Source organism: Podarcis erhardii (assembly GCF_964252035.2).
Source record: "Podarcis erhardii genome assembly, chromosome: Z".
Classification (NCBI taxonomy): domain Eukaryota; kingdom Metazoa; phylum Chordata; class Lepidosauria; order Squamata; family Lacertidae; genus Podarcis; species Podarcis erhardii.
In genome coordinates this window covers 20,515,430-20,532,987 of record NC_138504.1, presented here as the reverse complement: position 1 = coordinate 20,532,987, position 17,558 = coordinate 20,515,430, and the positions used below count along the sequence as shown (strand labels likewise).

Here is a 17,558-nt window from a genome sequence, read left to right as displayed (position 1 = left end):
AGAAAAATAGTTTCGAGTAAGCCTCTTTTCTCATACTGACTACTACCCTCAAATGCAGAGAGTAATATACATCAGTAATAAGCCACGTATGGATGCCTATGAAGCCAAAATGTCATCATTCATAAGAGGGAGGTATCATCAGGTTTGGAGGAACCCCAAGATTTGTAGGAATAGTGAAGCCCAGACAGCCCAGTGAGGACCAAAGCTGCTAAGTTGCCATAAAATGCTGAAGACCTGTTCAGAGTGAGCAAGAGATGTACATCACTGGCCACCTCTGGCAGTGTTAAATCTATGCCCCATTGCTCATTATTTTCATGGTTAAATAGTCTCAATTAATAATAATAATAATAATAATAATAATAATAATAATAATAATAATAGTTTATTCTTTATACCCTGCCCATCTGGCTGGGTTTCCCCTGCTACTCTGGGAGGCTCACAACAGAATTAATGATAATAAGAAGAAGAAGAAGAAGAAGAAGAAGAAGAAGAAGAAGAAGAAGGTGATAAAACATCAGACGTTAAAAACTTCCCTAAATAACCTGCCTTTCTTCCACTGTACAATTCACATGATAGCACATATAGTTTCACGTTGTGCTTATGTAACTATTTTTGATATGATTCTTAATGTTCTTTTATATGCCAATGGTTATTACTGTTTCCGAAGGGACTCACGGTAAAGGCAGTGGCACTGACAAGTAATATAAACACATAAACCATTAACAGTGTTTTGTCTAAATAAAAGGTTTTTCATACATTACTAAAATTAAATCATTATCACATAGTAGCATATGAGCACCAACAGATTCTCAGCTGTAGCTAAACAATCTGACTCTTAAATTGGGTCTTGTTGGATCTAGCTGTGTCTTCTCCACCTCAGCCTCTTAAAATAAGTGCCAGAAAGGTAATTGCTAGTCCTTATAAAAACAAAACAACAACAACCCATAAAATAATATAAAGGAGGCAGAGTACTTGCAGAGTTACCCATTCTATCCAGCGTTCTTTCCCATCCTTCTTGCCAGATCTCTTGTACAAGTTGAAGGGATCTGTTCTGAGCCCCTTAGTAAATGGACAACTTCTCTCTCTTGTCACCATTTTCCTTATTTTTATGAAATAATCTTTTGAATGTTATTGAGAAGTGGTGCTGTTGCAGCAAGCAGCTAGGCTAGATGAGGATGGGCCATAGTTTAGTGGTAGACTTCCTGTCTTGCACGCAGGAAGTCTCCAATATCCCCAGGTTGGGTTGGAAGAGACTCCAATCCTGACTCATATTCTGGAGAGCTGCTGCCAGCCAGTGAAGACAGTACTGAGCTAGATGGGCCAATGGTCTGACTCGGGCTACAGCTGTGATCGATCCCCTCTAGTTCAGTTCCTCCAGACTGTGACCATCTAAACCAACCTTAAGAGAGCAAAATGCAGTAACTGTCTTCCAGAGAGAAGGTTCATATAGTGGTAAAGAAGCTGTTTCTAATATGCAGGAATGGGCTGTGTTCCACTATCATTTACATCTCAATAGTTCTGCACACATACGCAGCAAAGGTTCCTTTTTTGCAATGCATCGCACACCCCCGGTGCTCAGCCGAGTGCAATTGACTTGGCCTCGGCAATCATGGAGCAGGTGACTCGATTATGCTGAAATCAGGCAGAAAATGTCCTCTTCTGGCTACTCAAGTGAATCAGTCAAATTATCAAGTGGCAAAACCAATCTTAGGCCTTGGGCCATTGAAGCTGCCACTTCCTATAAGTCAAGCCTGTATTTTAGTGTGAAATTGTTTTCTTTCTTTTCTTTAAAAACAAAACAAACCCACTTTCATTTATTATGCTTATTTCAGCTAATCTGTTTAGCAAATATGAATTCATCACCCCCCAGGAGTCACTTCAGATGTACAATCTTCTCTGGAAGCTGTACTGAAATATCAGAGGGCCTGTCGCTGCCAATTTAGTGAGTGTCCAATCTAGGGATGACCTAAATAGGGAGAACAGAATTTCAGCGGTTTGTTTTGGGTTTGGTTCATCTTAGGGCTTTATTTTATTTTATTTGCAAAAGGCTAAAAAATGGAGAGGAGATAAGGGGTGAAAATGATATAATTCCGAGAAGGGGTATACGACAACTCATATTTTATTTATACACAGCTCAATTCTAACAACGCCTACTTGGAAGTAAGTCCGATTGAATTCAGTGAGGCTTACTCCCAGGTAAGCGGGGTTAGGATCACCAGCCTTATTCAGTTGTCGGCATCTGTATAGTGCTTTCTAGTCAGTGAACGCAAAGCAGCTTGCCGTTTAAATTAATGGCATGCTATCTCATAGATGGGAATCAAAAAGGGGGAAAAACACGAGTGGAACGATTATGAGGAAAAAGGAACAGAGTGAAGTCTCAGTACCTAAAGAATGATGCATCATTGTGGTGACAGCCCACGTGAATAGGTGAGAAGTCCAATGGCAGTTGGTCATGTCACACCCAGGCCATTGGAGGTGGCTCACTGTCTCTTGTTTGTCCATGATGTAATCATCTCAATAGTTCTTCACACAAGTGGGATAGCTGCTGTGGGTGGCAGTTCTGGGAGGGTGGGAGCAAAACAGCAGCTGGTCCCAGCTAAACACATAGTCTAGGTGCTGCTATTTCACTTGTAACCAGGTGGAGAGGGGAAGCCGAATGCCGTGCCACTAGAGCAAGCCTTGCTGTCTCAGCTGTCCCTCTGATGTGGCCAAGTTGAAAGGCTGCTGGTGGAGGGAGGCAGTTCTCACTTTGAAGAACCTTTCTGCTATTAATGGTGGGCTTTTAAGGACTTGTCCTCATGCCTGTAATGTTCATAGTGATGTAGTCAGGGGAGGGACAGGAATCAGGCACCTGCAGTGGCTGAGTGATTTACACTTGCAGTGGATCCTAAGCCTAGGATTTAAGGGAGTTTCAGCAAGCCAAGGGAGGTAACTGCAGGGAAACCAACCAGACCAGCAAAGAACTATCTTAACCAAAGATATTCATAGGTCATGTGATACTCTCTGACCCATTAACATACTTCAAGTTTAGACTTGCCACAGCCTTGTCCTCTTACCCCAGCTTAACACAAGCTCACCATGACAGTTTCTGATGAAGGATGATGGTGGTGGGGGTAGGAATCCAACAACATCTGGAAGACACTACATTGAGGATAGAGGAAAGTTTCAGAAAGGTGAAAAAGGAGGCTGATAGGTTTCAGCTGCTGCACAACAGAACCCAGTGGAAGAGGCCTTTGCTCCTGGTTCAACCACTTGTGGATGTGTCTCTCAAAGCCCCCCACTTCCACTAAATACTTGTTAATCCCATGGCTCTGAGAAGCAAAGGTTGCTGTTGTTGACGTGGGCCAGCCATTGCTCTGAAAGAGCGGGTGTACCTGAAACAGTAATCGTGGCTTCCCACTCTATTATTAAATTAACTGCATAGGGATTGCTCCCCCTCCCCATTTCCTCCTGTGAGTTGATGCATAAATGACATAATTTACCCTCCAATAAATCTAACATCAGATCAGGCCATGGCGCAGTGTACACTTACCCAGCAGTCCCATGATAGATTATTTTTGATTGCTTCAGGAGTTTACAACAGCTTGAAACCATTCAAATTTAAAGACATCATTGAAATTTTACAGTGTTCCTAACTCGTGCAACAAGCAGACATAGGCCAGCCAGAGGTTTTCTGGAATAGTAGGAGCTGCTGTTAGGTGGTGTCATTCAGGAGAAGGGGTCTGGATCTGTGAGTGTCAACAATTCCAGATTCTCCTCTAGCAAACCTCAAATTATGCAGTTGGAATACAGTATTCAAATGGGATCTATAAACAGTATGTACTTACTGCTCAGAACCACTCTCAGTAGAATAACATTAATAGGGTATCAAAGTCTTACGTTCCAGCTATGCTTTTTCAGCCTGGAGTGGCAAAGTGGCCAACTGCAGGGCATTGAGTGTATAGAGCAGGTCTTGAATAGTAGAATAGCTTACAAGTGGGAACTGCAGCAAACTGTTGCCATATATTAATTTATTTAACAAAATTTATATACCGGATGATTGCAAAACAGCAAGCTCTCTGCTGTTTACCACAATATAAAATAAAACATTAAAATTACCTGTAAAAAAATAGTTCAATCGGGTATTTAAAACTATTAAAAAGAAAATTAAAATCAACACTAGCTAAAAAAAAGAAATAAAACACCTGTAGCTTTTATATGTCTGGGTAGGCATTCTTAAGCCAAAACATTTAAGCAGGGGCCACATACTGGTGGTATTTCTGAATCTGTATATTGGCTTTGACACAAAGAGTTCTTACTAGAGCTGTGTGCAAGTGGCTTCCCAGAATTCTCCACCCTACCTGTGGAAATGGAGGATAAAGCCATCAATGGGTACTAGCTGAGCCATTGGCTGAGCTGGACCTCCGTGGCTGAGCTGTGCCTCCATATTGCTTCTGAATATCAGTTGTTAGAAGCCATAGCAGGGGAGAGTGCTCTTTTGCTCAGGTCCTGCTTAAGAGTTTCCCACAAGCATCTGGTTGGCCAGTGTGAGACCAGGGTGCTGGACTAGATGAGTCATTGGTCTGATCCAGTAGGTTCTTCTTATGCTATTGTGTTGGAGAAACTGGGAAGAGTCATGCTGGTGGTGGAGGAACGTTTTGCCAAAGTTCTTCAGCAGGCAGATAACTTACCCAACCGTTTATTGGAGGTAGGGCTCACCATTAGTAGTGACAGTGGCATAACTTCTTTTGTCTCTTTTTTGATGGTATATTTTGGTTGTTTCCCACAGCAAGTGGGAGTAGCAGCAACTTTGTTGGCAACCTGATTGCCATTTTGCATCCTGCACCAGAACATAGTGTCACCCCAGGGTAATGTGGTGGTGGTGGGCAATTACAACTTATACTAAAAAATGTTGGAAAATATTCAGGGGAAACTCTGCAAAGTGGTCTTACTTTTTTAAAGGGGTGGTGCTAGAAGAATGGAAAAAATCTCAGAAGCTTTCTAAGAAAGAAAAAAAAAGTTTTCTGAGAAATTCAGCTCAGCGCTAGAACTTCCCACCATATACCTTATGGGTGGGAAGGCTCTCTAGTCATCTATGAATGAACAAATCTTCCTCCTGCAGGGCCTTCCAGATCTGAAATGCCCACCTCTTCTTATTCTATCTGTATATATGGACAAAATGACATAAAAGACAGTGTTCCCATTCAATATTATGTAAAGGCTTTTAACAGTGTTTTTCTTTCCAGATATAAGAACTTTGTTTTTCCCTGATGAAAGCCACATAAAGTTTGCAGAGCTCAAGACCCTTCAAATACAAGGTGTTTACTCCTATTTATATCTTGTGTCACATACATCCCCCCCCCCCCGGAACATAACTTTGCATACATATATTTTGTAAAAAAGCATGTGTGTTTGTATTCCTGCATACGCATATGATTTCTGTCTGATACCCTTGAATTATTCTAACTTGCAACCACTTGAATGGTGAAAGCTTTGGTGTAGCTGACTTGGCAATCAGTTAAGATGTGAATGGAAAGAAACACTTCTTATACACAATACATCATTAACTTACTGAGGGTTTTTGTTTTTGTTTAAGCATAGCTGTGTTGGTGCATCTGAGAAATTTCAAAACCCATAGGTGGTCAATAACTTTATATTGACCGACCAACTAGAATATCCCAAAATAGTGAACAAGTTCCTCCAGAGCCTCTTAGCTGGCTGGAGGTTAAGCAAAGCAACAGGAGGGTTGTGAAGCTGGTATTGTTGAAGCTACACAAAATATATATGAATTCATAGTCTTAAGGTGGAGTGTAATAGGAGCTAGACTTACTTGGGCTAAGTTTTGCTAGCTGCTGTGCATGTACCTGAAGATTTGGTGATGGCAGCTAGCTTAAGTATCCAGGTGGGCCATGTCTGTATTGCTCTGTTAATGCCATGGACTGACTTAGGTAGGTTCACACATATGGAGGGCACAAGTAGCCAGCAAGTGGCGCAAGCAACTTGGAAGGTTGAGGCAGCCCTAGAGAGGAGCAGGAGGCCCCATAGGTCCAGTTGTGACGTAACCATTGTAAGCTGTCTTATATCAAGTCAGGCCATTGACGCATCTAGCTCAGCATATGTTGACTGGCAGTAGTTTTCCAAGGTTTCAAACTGGAGTCTTTCGCAGCCCTACTGAGACATGGAGGCTGACCCATGCATCAAAAACAGGCACTTTTCCTTTGAGCTATGGTTCTTCTGAATGTAGAAAGCTGCCTTATACCACTAGTTCATCTAGCAGTGTTGTCTACTCTGTGCCCTACTGAGAGCAGTTCAGGATTATAGACCTGAGTATTTCCTAGCATCTAAAAGGTATGGCTCCGTTTACCCTCTATTCAACAACTTATGTGGGAATTAAACATAGGACCTCTTGAACTGAAAGGGAGAATTGTGCCACCAACTAGGCCAGGAAGTCAGATATTTAGTTATCTGCCTCTGAAAGCGCATTAAAATCTCTCTGTGTGTATGGTGCAGTGTGCTCTAGAACAGCATTCTCCATGCACTTCGATATTGATTTATGTCCACTTGCTGAGCATATTGGCAGCCACTGATTTGGAGGCAGATGTTTAATTCAAGAAGTGGAACAGCTGATGTAGAAATTACTTGTGTGCCGTGGGTCTTCAAACATCATGCAGTGTTGAGCACACTAAGATCCCTAAGCCAAGCTCAGAATTGCTCCCAGCACTGAATTGGAGAAACCCACTTAGTGATATAGTTTCATCTGTGTAGTGTTAGCAGCCACAGAACCCCAGAGTGGAATGAATGCACATACAATGTGCAAGGCCTAATGGTGGGCTCATGGTCTGAAGCCAAGGCGCCCCCCCCCCCGTGCACTTTTTTTGTTCAGGAAGCACACTTTGGGATCATGAATCCTTTGACTAGATGTTGACAGCGCATGTAGCACTATTACTTGTGAATGCAACCCTTCCTTCTGACCCATGAGATTTGCACTATAAAGAAACTGAGAATACATCTATTGTTTAGGATCCAGATGTGGCCATGTTGCATCTGGGCAAAGTCATCTGTGCACCTGTAGCCTAAAAACTTTCTGCATGTTCCAGCATAAATGCTTTAAGTAATACCACAACCTATTTCCTAACGACTTCAAAGGAAGCATGGCCATGCTCAGACTGAAAACATGAATTGTTTGTAATTCTTAAGCATTGTGTATATTAAATGCAATGAGCAATGAGTGGATTTGGGTACAATATTATGTGTAACCAAAGCCAAGGGACACATCTCATGTGTGCACTGTGCAGGAATTGTCAAACATGCACAATGTATGCTTTCAGCTTAAGTCTAGCATTTGGTTGATTTCTTTTTAGTATTTCTATCATCTTGTAATTTCCTCCAGAGAAAAGAAAAGAGCAATTTGTACCTTTATGAAGGGGGAGAAATTGCTAATTGAAACCATGTAATAAAAGAGTAATTTGGGGGGGGGACTATTAGTTTTGGGGTTTGTTCATTTACATACATATATATATTTAAACCGATTATTTTTAAAATTACTTTTGTATTTTAAAAGGCTGTAAAGTTGTGTTGTGTGTCAGCACATTCCACCTTCCCTACACATTTCATTTCTGATTTTGTTTTTATTTGCATGAATAGTTACATTTTTATAAAAATGAGGCTGCAATTAATTGAAACAATTCCAACTGATGTTTTAATGCTTCTGTTTATGTTTTAATAAGTTCCACTGTACACCACTTTCTGCCACCCCCCCCTACAGTTAGGGGATGGGCGACTAATGTGCCCCCCATAGGGTTCTCTGTGAAAACAGCTACAGTGCTAATGAAGAGGAAGAGATGTCTAATCAAGCTTTTGTTAGAGGTTTGTTATGCTAGATTTATAACCAAATGTGGATATAATTTATTTATGGTCCACTGACCACAGATTTTCCTCCTCCTCCTCCTCCTCCTCCTCCTCCTCCTCCTCCTCCTCCTTCTTCTTCCTCCTCCTCCTCCTCCTCCTCCTCCTCCTCCTCCTCCTCCTCCTCCTCCTCCTCCTCCTATACTGCCCTTCATCTGAGGATCACAGGGCGGTTTACAATATAAAACAACAAAAATACATACCATAGTGCCAAACAAAAACAATACTTCACACACAAGGCCATAAGGTAAAGGGACTCCTGACCGTTAGGTCCAGTCCCGGACAACTCTGGGGTTGTGGAGCTCATCTCACTCTATAGGTCGAGGGAGCCGGCGTACAGCTTCCGGGTCATGTGGCCAGCATGACTAAGCCACTTCTGGTGAACCAGAGCAGTGCACGGAAATGCCGTTTACCTTCCCGCAGGAGCGGTACCTATTTATCTACTTGCACTTTGATGTGCTTTTGAACTGCTAGGTTGGCAGGAGCAGGGACTGAGCAATGGAAGCGCACCCCGTTGCGGGGATTCAAACCACCGACCTTCTGATTGGCTTCATGACTGAGTGAGCCCTGGAAGCACCAGAGACCTGGTGCTGCCCTGACCTTTTGGACTTTATATTCCATCATTCCCAGTCCTATCTTGAAGGCACAGGGCTGGTGGAAACTGCACTACACTGTACTGACTCTCAGTGTAGTGATGACTGCCACCTAGTATTTCATTTCTGATTTTGTTTTTATTTGCATGAATAGTTAAATCTTTATAAAAATGAGGCTGCAATTAATTGAAACAATTCCAACTGATGTTTTAATGCTTCTGTTTATGTTTAATTTCTGCCACCCCTCCTACAGTTAGGGGATGGGCGACTAATGTGCCCCCCATAGGGTTCTCTATGGCTTTAAAGGGAAATTAGACAAAGTCATAGGAATAAATCTGCCAATGGCTGCTAGTCATGATAGCCAAATACTACCTCTACAATCACTGGCAGCATGCTCCTGAATTCCAGTCTCTGGGTAGCAGAAGTGGGCAACTTCTGCAGCTTGTGTCCTCCTTGCAGGCCTCCCTTATTGATCTGGAACAGAATCATAGAATGAAGGACTAGATGGGGCTTTAGGCTGATCATTTAAGATGTTTTCTCAAAAACTGCAGAACCAAAGGGTTTGCAGCCTTGCTCCAGGGTTGAGGTGTGCTACACACTTCATCAGGTACTCCAACTGGCTTGACCACTTAGGTTCATTCATGGGACTGGCAGATCCATGACAGAGCTTTTGTACAGCTCAATTTTTCCCAACTTGGTGCCCTCCAGATGTTTGGGGCTGGGGCTCTCACCAGCCCCAGCGAATAGACTGAGATGATGGGAGTTGTAGTTGTATAACATCTGGAAATTCACAGGTTCTCCACCCCCAATTTATTTATTTATTGAAACCAGCTGGTTATATTTTTGCCCTGAAGGTCAGCAGTGACAGTCCTGTCATTAGGCAGACTAAGGCAACTGCCTCAGGCATCTGACTTCGGGTGTTGTGAAAGGCAGCAAGTTCTTAGTTACTAAGTATATAAATTTGTTGTATTTTAACTGCCAGGGAGTGGGAGGGCTGCTTGTGGAAGTTTCTACCTGATGTGCCCAAATAATCTGGTTGGCCTAAAGTACAAAACACCTTTGACTTTGGGAGAGAAGACTTCTCAGACAGCAAAATGTGGTAGGCCTCCCTTTCCCTTTATCCCTCCAGATGTGGTGAGACTACAAGCATCACCATCCCTCTCCATTGCCCATGCTCAGTGGTGGAACTGGCAGGGCAAAAAGCCAGGAAACAAAAATCGCTGGGAGCCGAAGCCAATGAAAAGTGGAACCAACTAATACTAGCTTTGTTCCCCATCTTCCTCCCTGCTGAGTTCCACAAGGGCAACACAGAGGCCAAGGAGACCAAAGATGTTGGCAGGCAGGTGGGGGCCAGAAGAGGGCAGACTGAGGTTTGTGGTGTTTGCCCCACTGGAGAAGCCTTCACTGGGTGCCAACTACACCCAATTCGATGGGAATTGTAATCCAAAACATCTGGAGGCAGAAATCTGGGGAATGCTGGGCTCTGCCCCAAAGGCTACTTTGAGAGACAGTGAACTTTGTTTGCCCCCCTCACACCAACACAGCCACACCAACAGAGTACCCCCCCCCATTTGTAAACTTATTCTTAATGTGAGGATTACCTGAGTGTTTGTTTTCTCCAAAAGCCATAATGTAATCTCAGACCTAATACTCTGACAACCGTGCACTAATTAAAACTACAATTATATATATATATACATATTGCTCAAACAAAACGACTTCATAAACATTACCACAAACTGTTTACCCTCCCCACCAAAAGGAAAATAGGAAGGAAAGGGGGAGAAAACAATTTATGCTCGCTAATACAATTTCCCATTAAAGCTGCTGCCAGGTAAATTAAAAAAAAAAACCCTCTTGAAATAGTAAGTAAGTGGGAAATTAATTCAACAGTTTAATCTAGAGCTAATAACAGTTGCAAGCTCTGAAAGAGATTGCTACAGCAGGGAGTTAATTAACAGCTTATTCCCTATTTGATAAAAGTAATCCACTCTAATTCCAGTGTAATTTACCTCAATGTAATATAAAATCACAAGCTGCTTCTGGTGCTAGTAATAATTAGCCTTGTCCTATGGTCATGTTGACAATGAAAGTCAGCAGTGGCATTATTATTATTATTATTATTATTATTATTATTATTATTATTATTAGGATGGCGACTTAAATACCTACATTTGAAGATTCTCTCTGAAATCTTCTAAATGTGTTGCCCTCAGTGTCTTTGTCTAATTATGGCAGCCTTCCCTCTCCAGATGTTGCTGGACTACAACTCCCATCATCCCTGACCATTGGCCATGCTGCTGAAGCTGATGGGAGTCGGAGGTCCAAAGACATCTGGAGGACAGCATGTTGTGGGAAGGCCAGTAAATGGTGCCGTCCTGCATCTTTGTTTGCATCGTCTCTACTTAACACCTGTAGACTGAGCAAAAAGAAAACAAGCGCAATCCTGAAACTGGTTGCTGAATAGTTTAGAACCAGAGCCCCCTTTCAAGTGACTCAAAGAAGCCCAGTAGGGACATAGGAAGCTGTCAGACCTGGAGATGCCAGAAATTGAAATTGGAACCTTCTGCATACATAGCATGTGCTCTGCCACTGAGCTATGGCCGTGCGCTCCCCGCCACCATGCTGCATTTAGGCGTACCTTGTATTCGTACACATTGTTTGAGTGCCCACAGGGGCCTTTTGTTCTTAGGGAAGCTTCTGTGTCAGGCTTCCTCAACCCACTCCTCCAGATGTTTTTTTCCTACAACTCCCATGATTCCAGTGGTCAGGGATGATGGGAATTGTAGTCTCAAAACATCTGGAGGGCCGAGTTTGAGGAAGCCTGCTCTATGTGATGTGGAATACTACAAAATCAGGGTTCCAGGTCATGAGGAAGCATTTGTGCAACAGCTGCATGTGTGAAGGCCCCCTTTACCCATGGACACCAAAGGGTGGGGCTAATCAAAGCACACGGTGCTTGGGAACAGGGCTGGAGGGCACGCCTTGCTCTCAAGTCTTGAACTCTTGTTGCATTAATTGAATGAGGCTTGAGATAAGCTAAGACCAGGGGTAGCCAATTTGGTGCTCTCCAGATGTTGTGGGTGGGAGCTGATGGCAGTTGCAAGTGTGCAGCATCTGGGGGCTATACCTGCCTTAAGAACTACTTCTTAAGGCCAGCACCAGAGCTACTCTCTTTTTATCCAACCAGCATTAGAGGATTGTTGAGGCCTTTTCCATGGCAGTGCCTGGATTGCGGAAGTTGATGCCCTAGGATACCCCCACCCTCACCCCCACCCCCAGATTAACAGCTAAGGTTGTCTGTTTCAGCAGGCTTTTGATCTCAGATGGTTGCTGTGCTTTTTAAATGCCTTCCCATGAATGATCAATGCTGCTTTCGGTGTTTTATCAAACGATGGTTTTCCAGTGACATTTTTATTGGTTGCTTTAATCAGTTAGCCATTTTGTGTATATTGTATGGGAAAGTAGGATATAAATATAGTAAAACAAACAAAATTATGTTTAAAAGTGCTTATTTTGCATAATTTATTCTGGGTTGTGGGTTTTTTTTTTTAAAAAAAAGATTATCAATTTATTTCATTTATAGCCTCCCTTTCTTGTGCTGCGGAATTCATAGCAGTATACACAGGGAATCCCAGGTGGTCTCTCATCCAAACACTGACCTGACCTGACCTGGAACTGTTTAGCTTCAAGCACACTTGTTGCATGAAGAGTCATGTGGTCTGAAACCCAGTAGAAGACCAAGGAGCTATATGGAGCACTGACTTAACAGCTGGCAATCCTGCTCCTACCTGCCCCAGAAAATGTTTTAAAGCTGGGTTAGGGAACCTTTTTGGCCTGGCTGGCATTTTATCCTCACCCCACGGGCTAACTGATGTCCTAATCATGCCATGTAACTGACAGGTGGGTTGTTCAAGCCATCTGCTCTTCACTGAGAAGTGAAGAGAGAAGTCCTGCTTTCTGAAGAGTTCAGGTATGTGAGCAGCTGATCTAGCCAATATCTACCCTCACAACCTGACATCACATATGACATCAGGTGTGGGGCAGGTAGATGTGATTTGAGGAAAATGGCCTCATGGACCAAATGAGTATTGGCATTCCAAATTTGCCCTGTGGGTCAGAGGTTCTCTACCTTTGTTCTAAAGGAATTTCAAGAGAGGAAGTGCAAGTGGGATGGGCTTTTTCTTCTCACACTACTTCTGATGTAGTTAGGCTTCAGGCTGATGTTCTCTCCATATGTTGCCCAGAAAGTGTGGCCAAGTTTCAGGAATGATGAGAGTTGTAGTCCATCAGTGTCTGGAGGACTCCAGATCCCCACTCCAGGTTAGAACTTACTGGGCATCTCAGAAACTTTGGATATGGATATAGATATCAGTTTGTGTGCCCATAGACACTCCATTCCTTCTCTGAGTGTCACTATGACCAGGGCCTTCTCTATGTGGAATGCCTTATCTAGACAGGTGTCATTAGACCTGTCTCACGATGTTATTTTAAGGACTTCACTCTTTCAAATAGCCTTTAGTTGCCTGGGTTCAACTTTTAGATTTTAACCTGTTGATTGATTAATTATGGGAATTGGTTGTGCTTGCCACTGCTATGGGATGGAATGGTGCTTTCTGTAACAAATGTTTATTTCTTGTTGTGTGTTGATTCATGATGTTCCCATTGATTTTTTACTTGTGACCTGCAAAGTGATCAAAGTGAATCAAGTATAAAAGACAGAATAAAATTTATAACTAAAAAAAATATAAAATATATAAAAAGGCAAATTTAACTGCAGATAAATATGTCAGTTTCAGTTCTCCGAGTCTCTTCATTTGTCCAGTGTTAAATTTAGTTGTACAAATTTCTGCAATGATTTTGATTTTTAAAAAAATCTAATGAAGATTTTAATTAAATATACATATTTGCAACTAGTTTCCCCACATATATTGCATTTCTGTACGTTATTTTCAGCTATATATTCATTTTTTAATGCACACTTTACCATAGCACACACACACACTTTTTTTTTTTTACAGGTTGCTTAGCTGAAGAACTGCATTGCAAAATTCAGAGAAGTGTGAATTTCTTAAGGACAACTATGTTTTAGTTCACATACGGTTTTAAAAAGTTCAGATGTTCTAGGTTTGCCTTTAAACTTGAACTAAACCAGTTTTATTCCCCATCCCTAGATCTAACTAGATCTAACTAAACCCACCCTACTAAAAGTTAGGAACACAGATTTTTAATATCCGTAGTTGCCCAGAAAGAACACGTATAGGAACATAGGAAACTGTCTCCTACCAAGTTAGCCTTTCAGTCCAATAACTCAACATTGTCTACACTGGCAATAGCTCTCTAGTGGAGTGCACTTTCCCCATCCCTATGTGGAGATGCCAGGGAATGAACCTGGGACCCTCTCCACGCAAGCCATGTGCTCTACCACTTAGCAGCAGTCCTTCCTCATCGGTACTGTGTGAAGCCTCTGTCACACATCTCAGGTTTGAAATAAGCCAAGCAAGCGGTATATTAGCGAGCCTGATTTGTAGGGGGCTTCCTCATTGTTTCATATATTATTTCCCCTGCCCCTGAGCTTTGCGATAAGGCTTGGATAGATGTCAGGAAAAAAAGATCTGCAGTCTGTGGTAAGTAATATTTTTAATCCTCCCATCACTGATCCGTTTGGAGTCGTTCAACAAATGTAAGTAGGGTTTTGTTTTGTTCCGGCTGACTTTTGTTCAATTCTATTAGCATCGGACTTCCTTTAATGTATCCAAAGTACTCCCCGTCGCTTCCTATTACAGATATCTATCAATTAGACTTGACTGCATTGTAATCTCTTTACCACCTTCCTCTTACCCTCTCTGAGGCCACTGACCATGCAGGAAATGATAATATTTAAGATAAGTAGGTTTAGTGTGAACATGGGCACCACTGAAGGACTTAATCATAATTTGAAAAGGCTGTTTTGCATAATATATCACTTTGACACTGAGAGTAGAAATAAGTGGTGCGTGACATTACTCTATCCAATTAGATGTTAACAAGGGTTAAATGGTGTGTGTGTGTGTGTGTGTGTGTGTATATATATATATTCTATCTAATATTTGTATACTCTGGAACTCCCTACCTATTGAAATTAGGCAGGTGCCTTCACTGTGTACTTTTTCCGCAACTGCTAAAATTGTTTAGTTTAGGGAAGCCTACCCAGACATGCAGTTTTATTTTGTATATTTGGTTTTCAAAATATGTTGATTTTATCTTTGTTTTGATCATTTATTATGTCTTTATTTGCTATTTTTAAATGAGTATTTTATGCCGCGTTGTGTAAACCATTTTTAATTAAGCGGTTAGGATAGCTATGTGCCCAGATAGGATGACTACTATGTTGCAGAAAAAAGAGAAAAAGTTTTTGCCCCAAAAAGCAGAGTCTACTGATTCACAGTTTGCACATGCTAATTCATATGGTGCAAATTTAGAAATAACTATTCCAGTGTAAATAGGAGCACAATATCTCTCCCCCTGAAGGAATAGGTATGTAGTCTGGGGGTGCTAGATCTGGCTCTATCACTGGTGTTATTAGAAGCTAGGGGTGCCTTTTACCAGCTTCAGATGGTAAGGCAGGTACAGACTTTCCTGAATTGGGTTAGCTTGACCACAGTACTCAAAGCATTGGTAGTTGGATTACCGCAATGTGCTCTATGGAGGGACTACTCTTGAGGTTGGTTCAGAGGCGGCAGCAGCAGTGACTAGGTTTCTTGTGGGAACAAACTCCTGCTAGCATATAGACCTTGTTTGTGAGATTTGCAATGGTTCCCAAACAGCTATCCAGCAAAGTTAAAGGTCTTAATAATGTATACGACCTTATACAACTCGGGGCAAGGTTACTTGAGAGACCACCTTATAGGCCCAGTAGTTCACAGTGTTCTGCAGAATACTTGCTCCCTGAAGTACTGGAAATACCAGAAGCCTGCTGCACAGTAACCTCCGGAGCAGGACTTCCTGTGGGGCTGCCCCTGTTCTGTATTCCTGATATGCCCACTATGTACCCTCCAGAAACAATTGGAGACATTTTTCTTTCAACAAGCTTTTTCAGCTAAATGAAAAGGTCTTTGCTGTAGATGTTGATTTTGTCATGTTTTTAAAATTGTACTTGGTGGTTCTTCACCTGTTTTTAAAAGTAATTCAGCTTTTTTTTAAAGCATGTGCCTATAAATTGCCTTGGGACATATATTTGGAAGGCAATTAACACATCTATAAAAAAATAATAATCTCACTGTAGTGGCGGAAACTGTGGTCAAGTGACCTGTGTGTTGCTCAGTCTGCTGTCCTGGTGTTCACTGTTGATGGGCCACTGTTGAAGGCTCCTACTTTCCCTTCTAATGATCTCTTATCATTAAACCAGACTTGGACCAGACAGCCCTTCAAATAGACAGCTCCTACAAACAGAGCTGTATCGTTTGTAAAGTAGGGCATATGGCTGCCATAATCATAACCCCCAAAGATTGATCTGGTTTTTGAGGGATGAAATACTAAGACCTTTCATTGAATGGACAGGGTTCTTTTCAAATATTGGATGACAAGGGTCTTTCTTAACTAAAAAAGAAAAAGGAAAAACAACCATGTTGCTTCAAGTAGCATTCCAGTCTACCCATGGAAATGTGTCCGGCCTTCCAAAAGGTCTTGAAATCCCTTCCCTCTAACTCCACCTGAGAGCCAGCTAATAGCTGCTCCTCTACCACCACATTTGTAGATGACAAATGGTCCTGTAGAAGGCAGATATTTGGTCCAGCTTTATTGTTTATCGAGATGGCTAGATTGTCTGTCTGTCTGTCTGTCTGTCTTTCTGCCTGAAAAGCTCATTTACTTTACCTGGCAGAGGCCACAATGAACTGTCATACTTATGTCCCATTACTCCTGAAGAATAAAGAGGATACTTATTTTTAATAGTCTGAAACTCCTCACTAACCTAATGGATGTTTGATATTCAGATTTATTTATTTTTTATTCAGACTTTTTCAACCCAATGAGGTAAATTGAGACAATTAACTCACACATTGTTTCCTGGGGGCAGGAGGAATGTGAGTAGATAAAAGTGCATGAAATTAAGTTGTCCATGTCTATTCTAGTAGAACCACCTAACATCACTGTTAATAACAGTTACATTTCCCTACTACAAACAACTCTGTTCACCATAATGTGAACACCTTTAAAAGTTGCTGAAATCAGCTCTATAAAAGACTTGGGAGTCTGGGAGTAATTTACCCCCCTCCATATAAATTTTCAATTAAATAATTGGCTTTCTGACTTAAAAAAAAATACATAGATTAAAAGAAACTGCTAATTGCTTTCAAATGCACTGGCTGAGAAGACTTCTTCTAACCTAAACAATGGCTTTGATTGAAATACAATTTGGCAAGTCATTAGGCCCAAACTTGATGTTGAATAGCTTTTAACATTTTGGAGAATAAATGTTGAAGTTGAATTAGCAAAGAGACGCATCTTCTGTCTGTTTTCAATAGACGATCCACATGATGAAATGCCTTTGTGCTATGTGATATTCAGAAAATAAGAATGCAGTCCAGTCGAGTTGAAGCACTTTTGTATCCTGTTGTTTTCACTAGGGGAAAGAGTCAAGCTTTGCTTAATTCTCCCTTTGGTAGGCATTTAAAAGGTGCTTCTCTTCCAGAATCAGTCATAGACCATGAAGTTTAGGGCCAGTTGCAATCTCAGTTTAGCTACATGTGGCCTTCCAGGTCCCAGAAGACTCCAAATTCAATCCCTAGCTTCACCACCTAGGGCTCGGAAAGAACCCTGCCTGAAATCCTGCCAAACTGCTGCAGGTCAATAGAATGGCACTGATAACGCCTTCTGCCTGATTGTTGCCTTGATGGTTCAGGGAATAAGGCACCTTCCCAAAAAACTGACCCGTCAAAACGTGTGGGTGGGTCATGGAATTTGTAGTATTCTACAACAATTCAGCGCGGGTGGCACTGTGGGTTAAACCACGGAGCCTAGGGCTTGCCAATCAGAAGGTCGGTGGTTCGGATCCCTGCAACGGGGTGAGCTCCTGTTGCTTGGTCCCTGCTCCTGCCAACC

At 42.0% G+C, this 17,558-nt stretch overlaps 1 protein-coding gene across 10 annotated transcripts in view; it reads left to right on the top strand.

The window, feature by feature from the left end:
• DACH2 (dachshund family transcription factor 2) overlaps positions 1-17,558 on the top strand; it is a 325,632-nt gene that overhangs the window by 182,637 nt on the left and 125,437 nt on the right. For 7 of the 10 annotated variants that reach the window (XM_081848011.1, XM_081848004.1, XM_081848006.1 and 4 more), the window contains exon 3: positions 5,226-5,297. The exons of the other annotated variants lie outside the window; for them this stretch is intronic. In XM_081848011.1, coding sequence (XP_081704137.1) covers positions 5,226-5,297 — 72 coding nt within the window. The remainder of the gene's footprint in view (positions 1-5,225; positions 5,298-17,558) is intronic. 10 annotated transcript variants of the gene reach the window in all.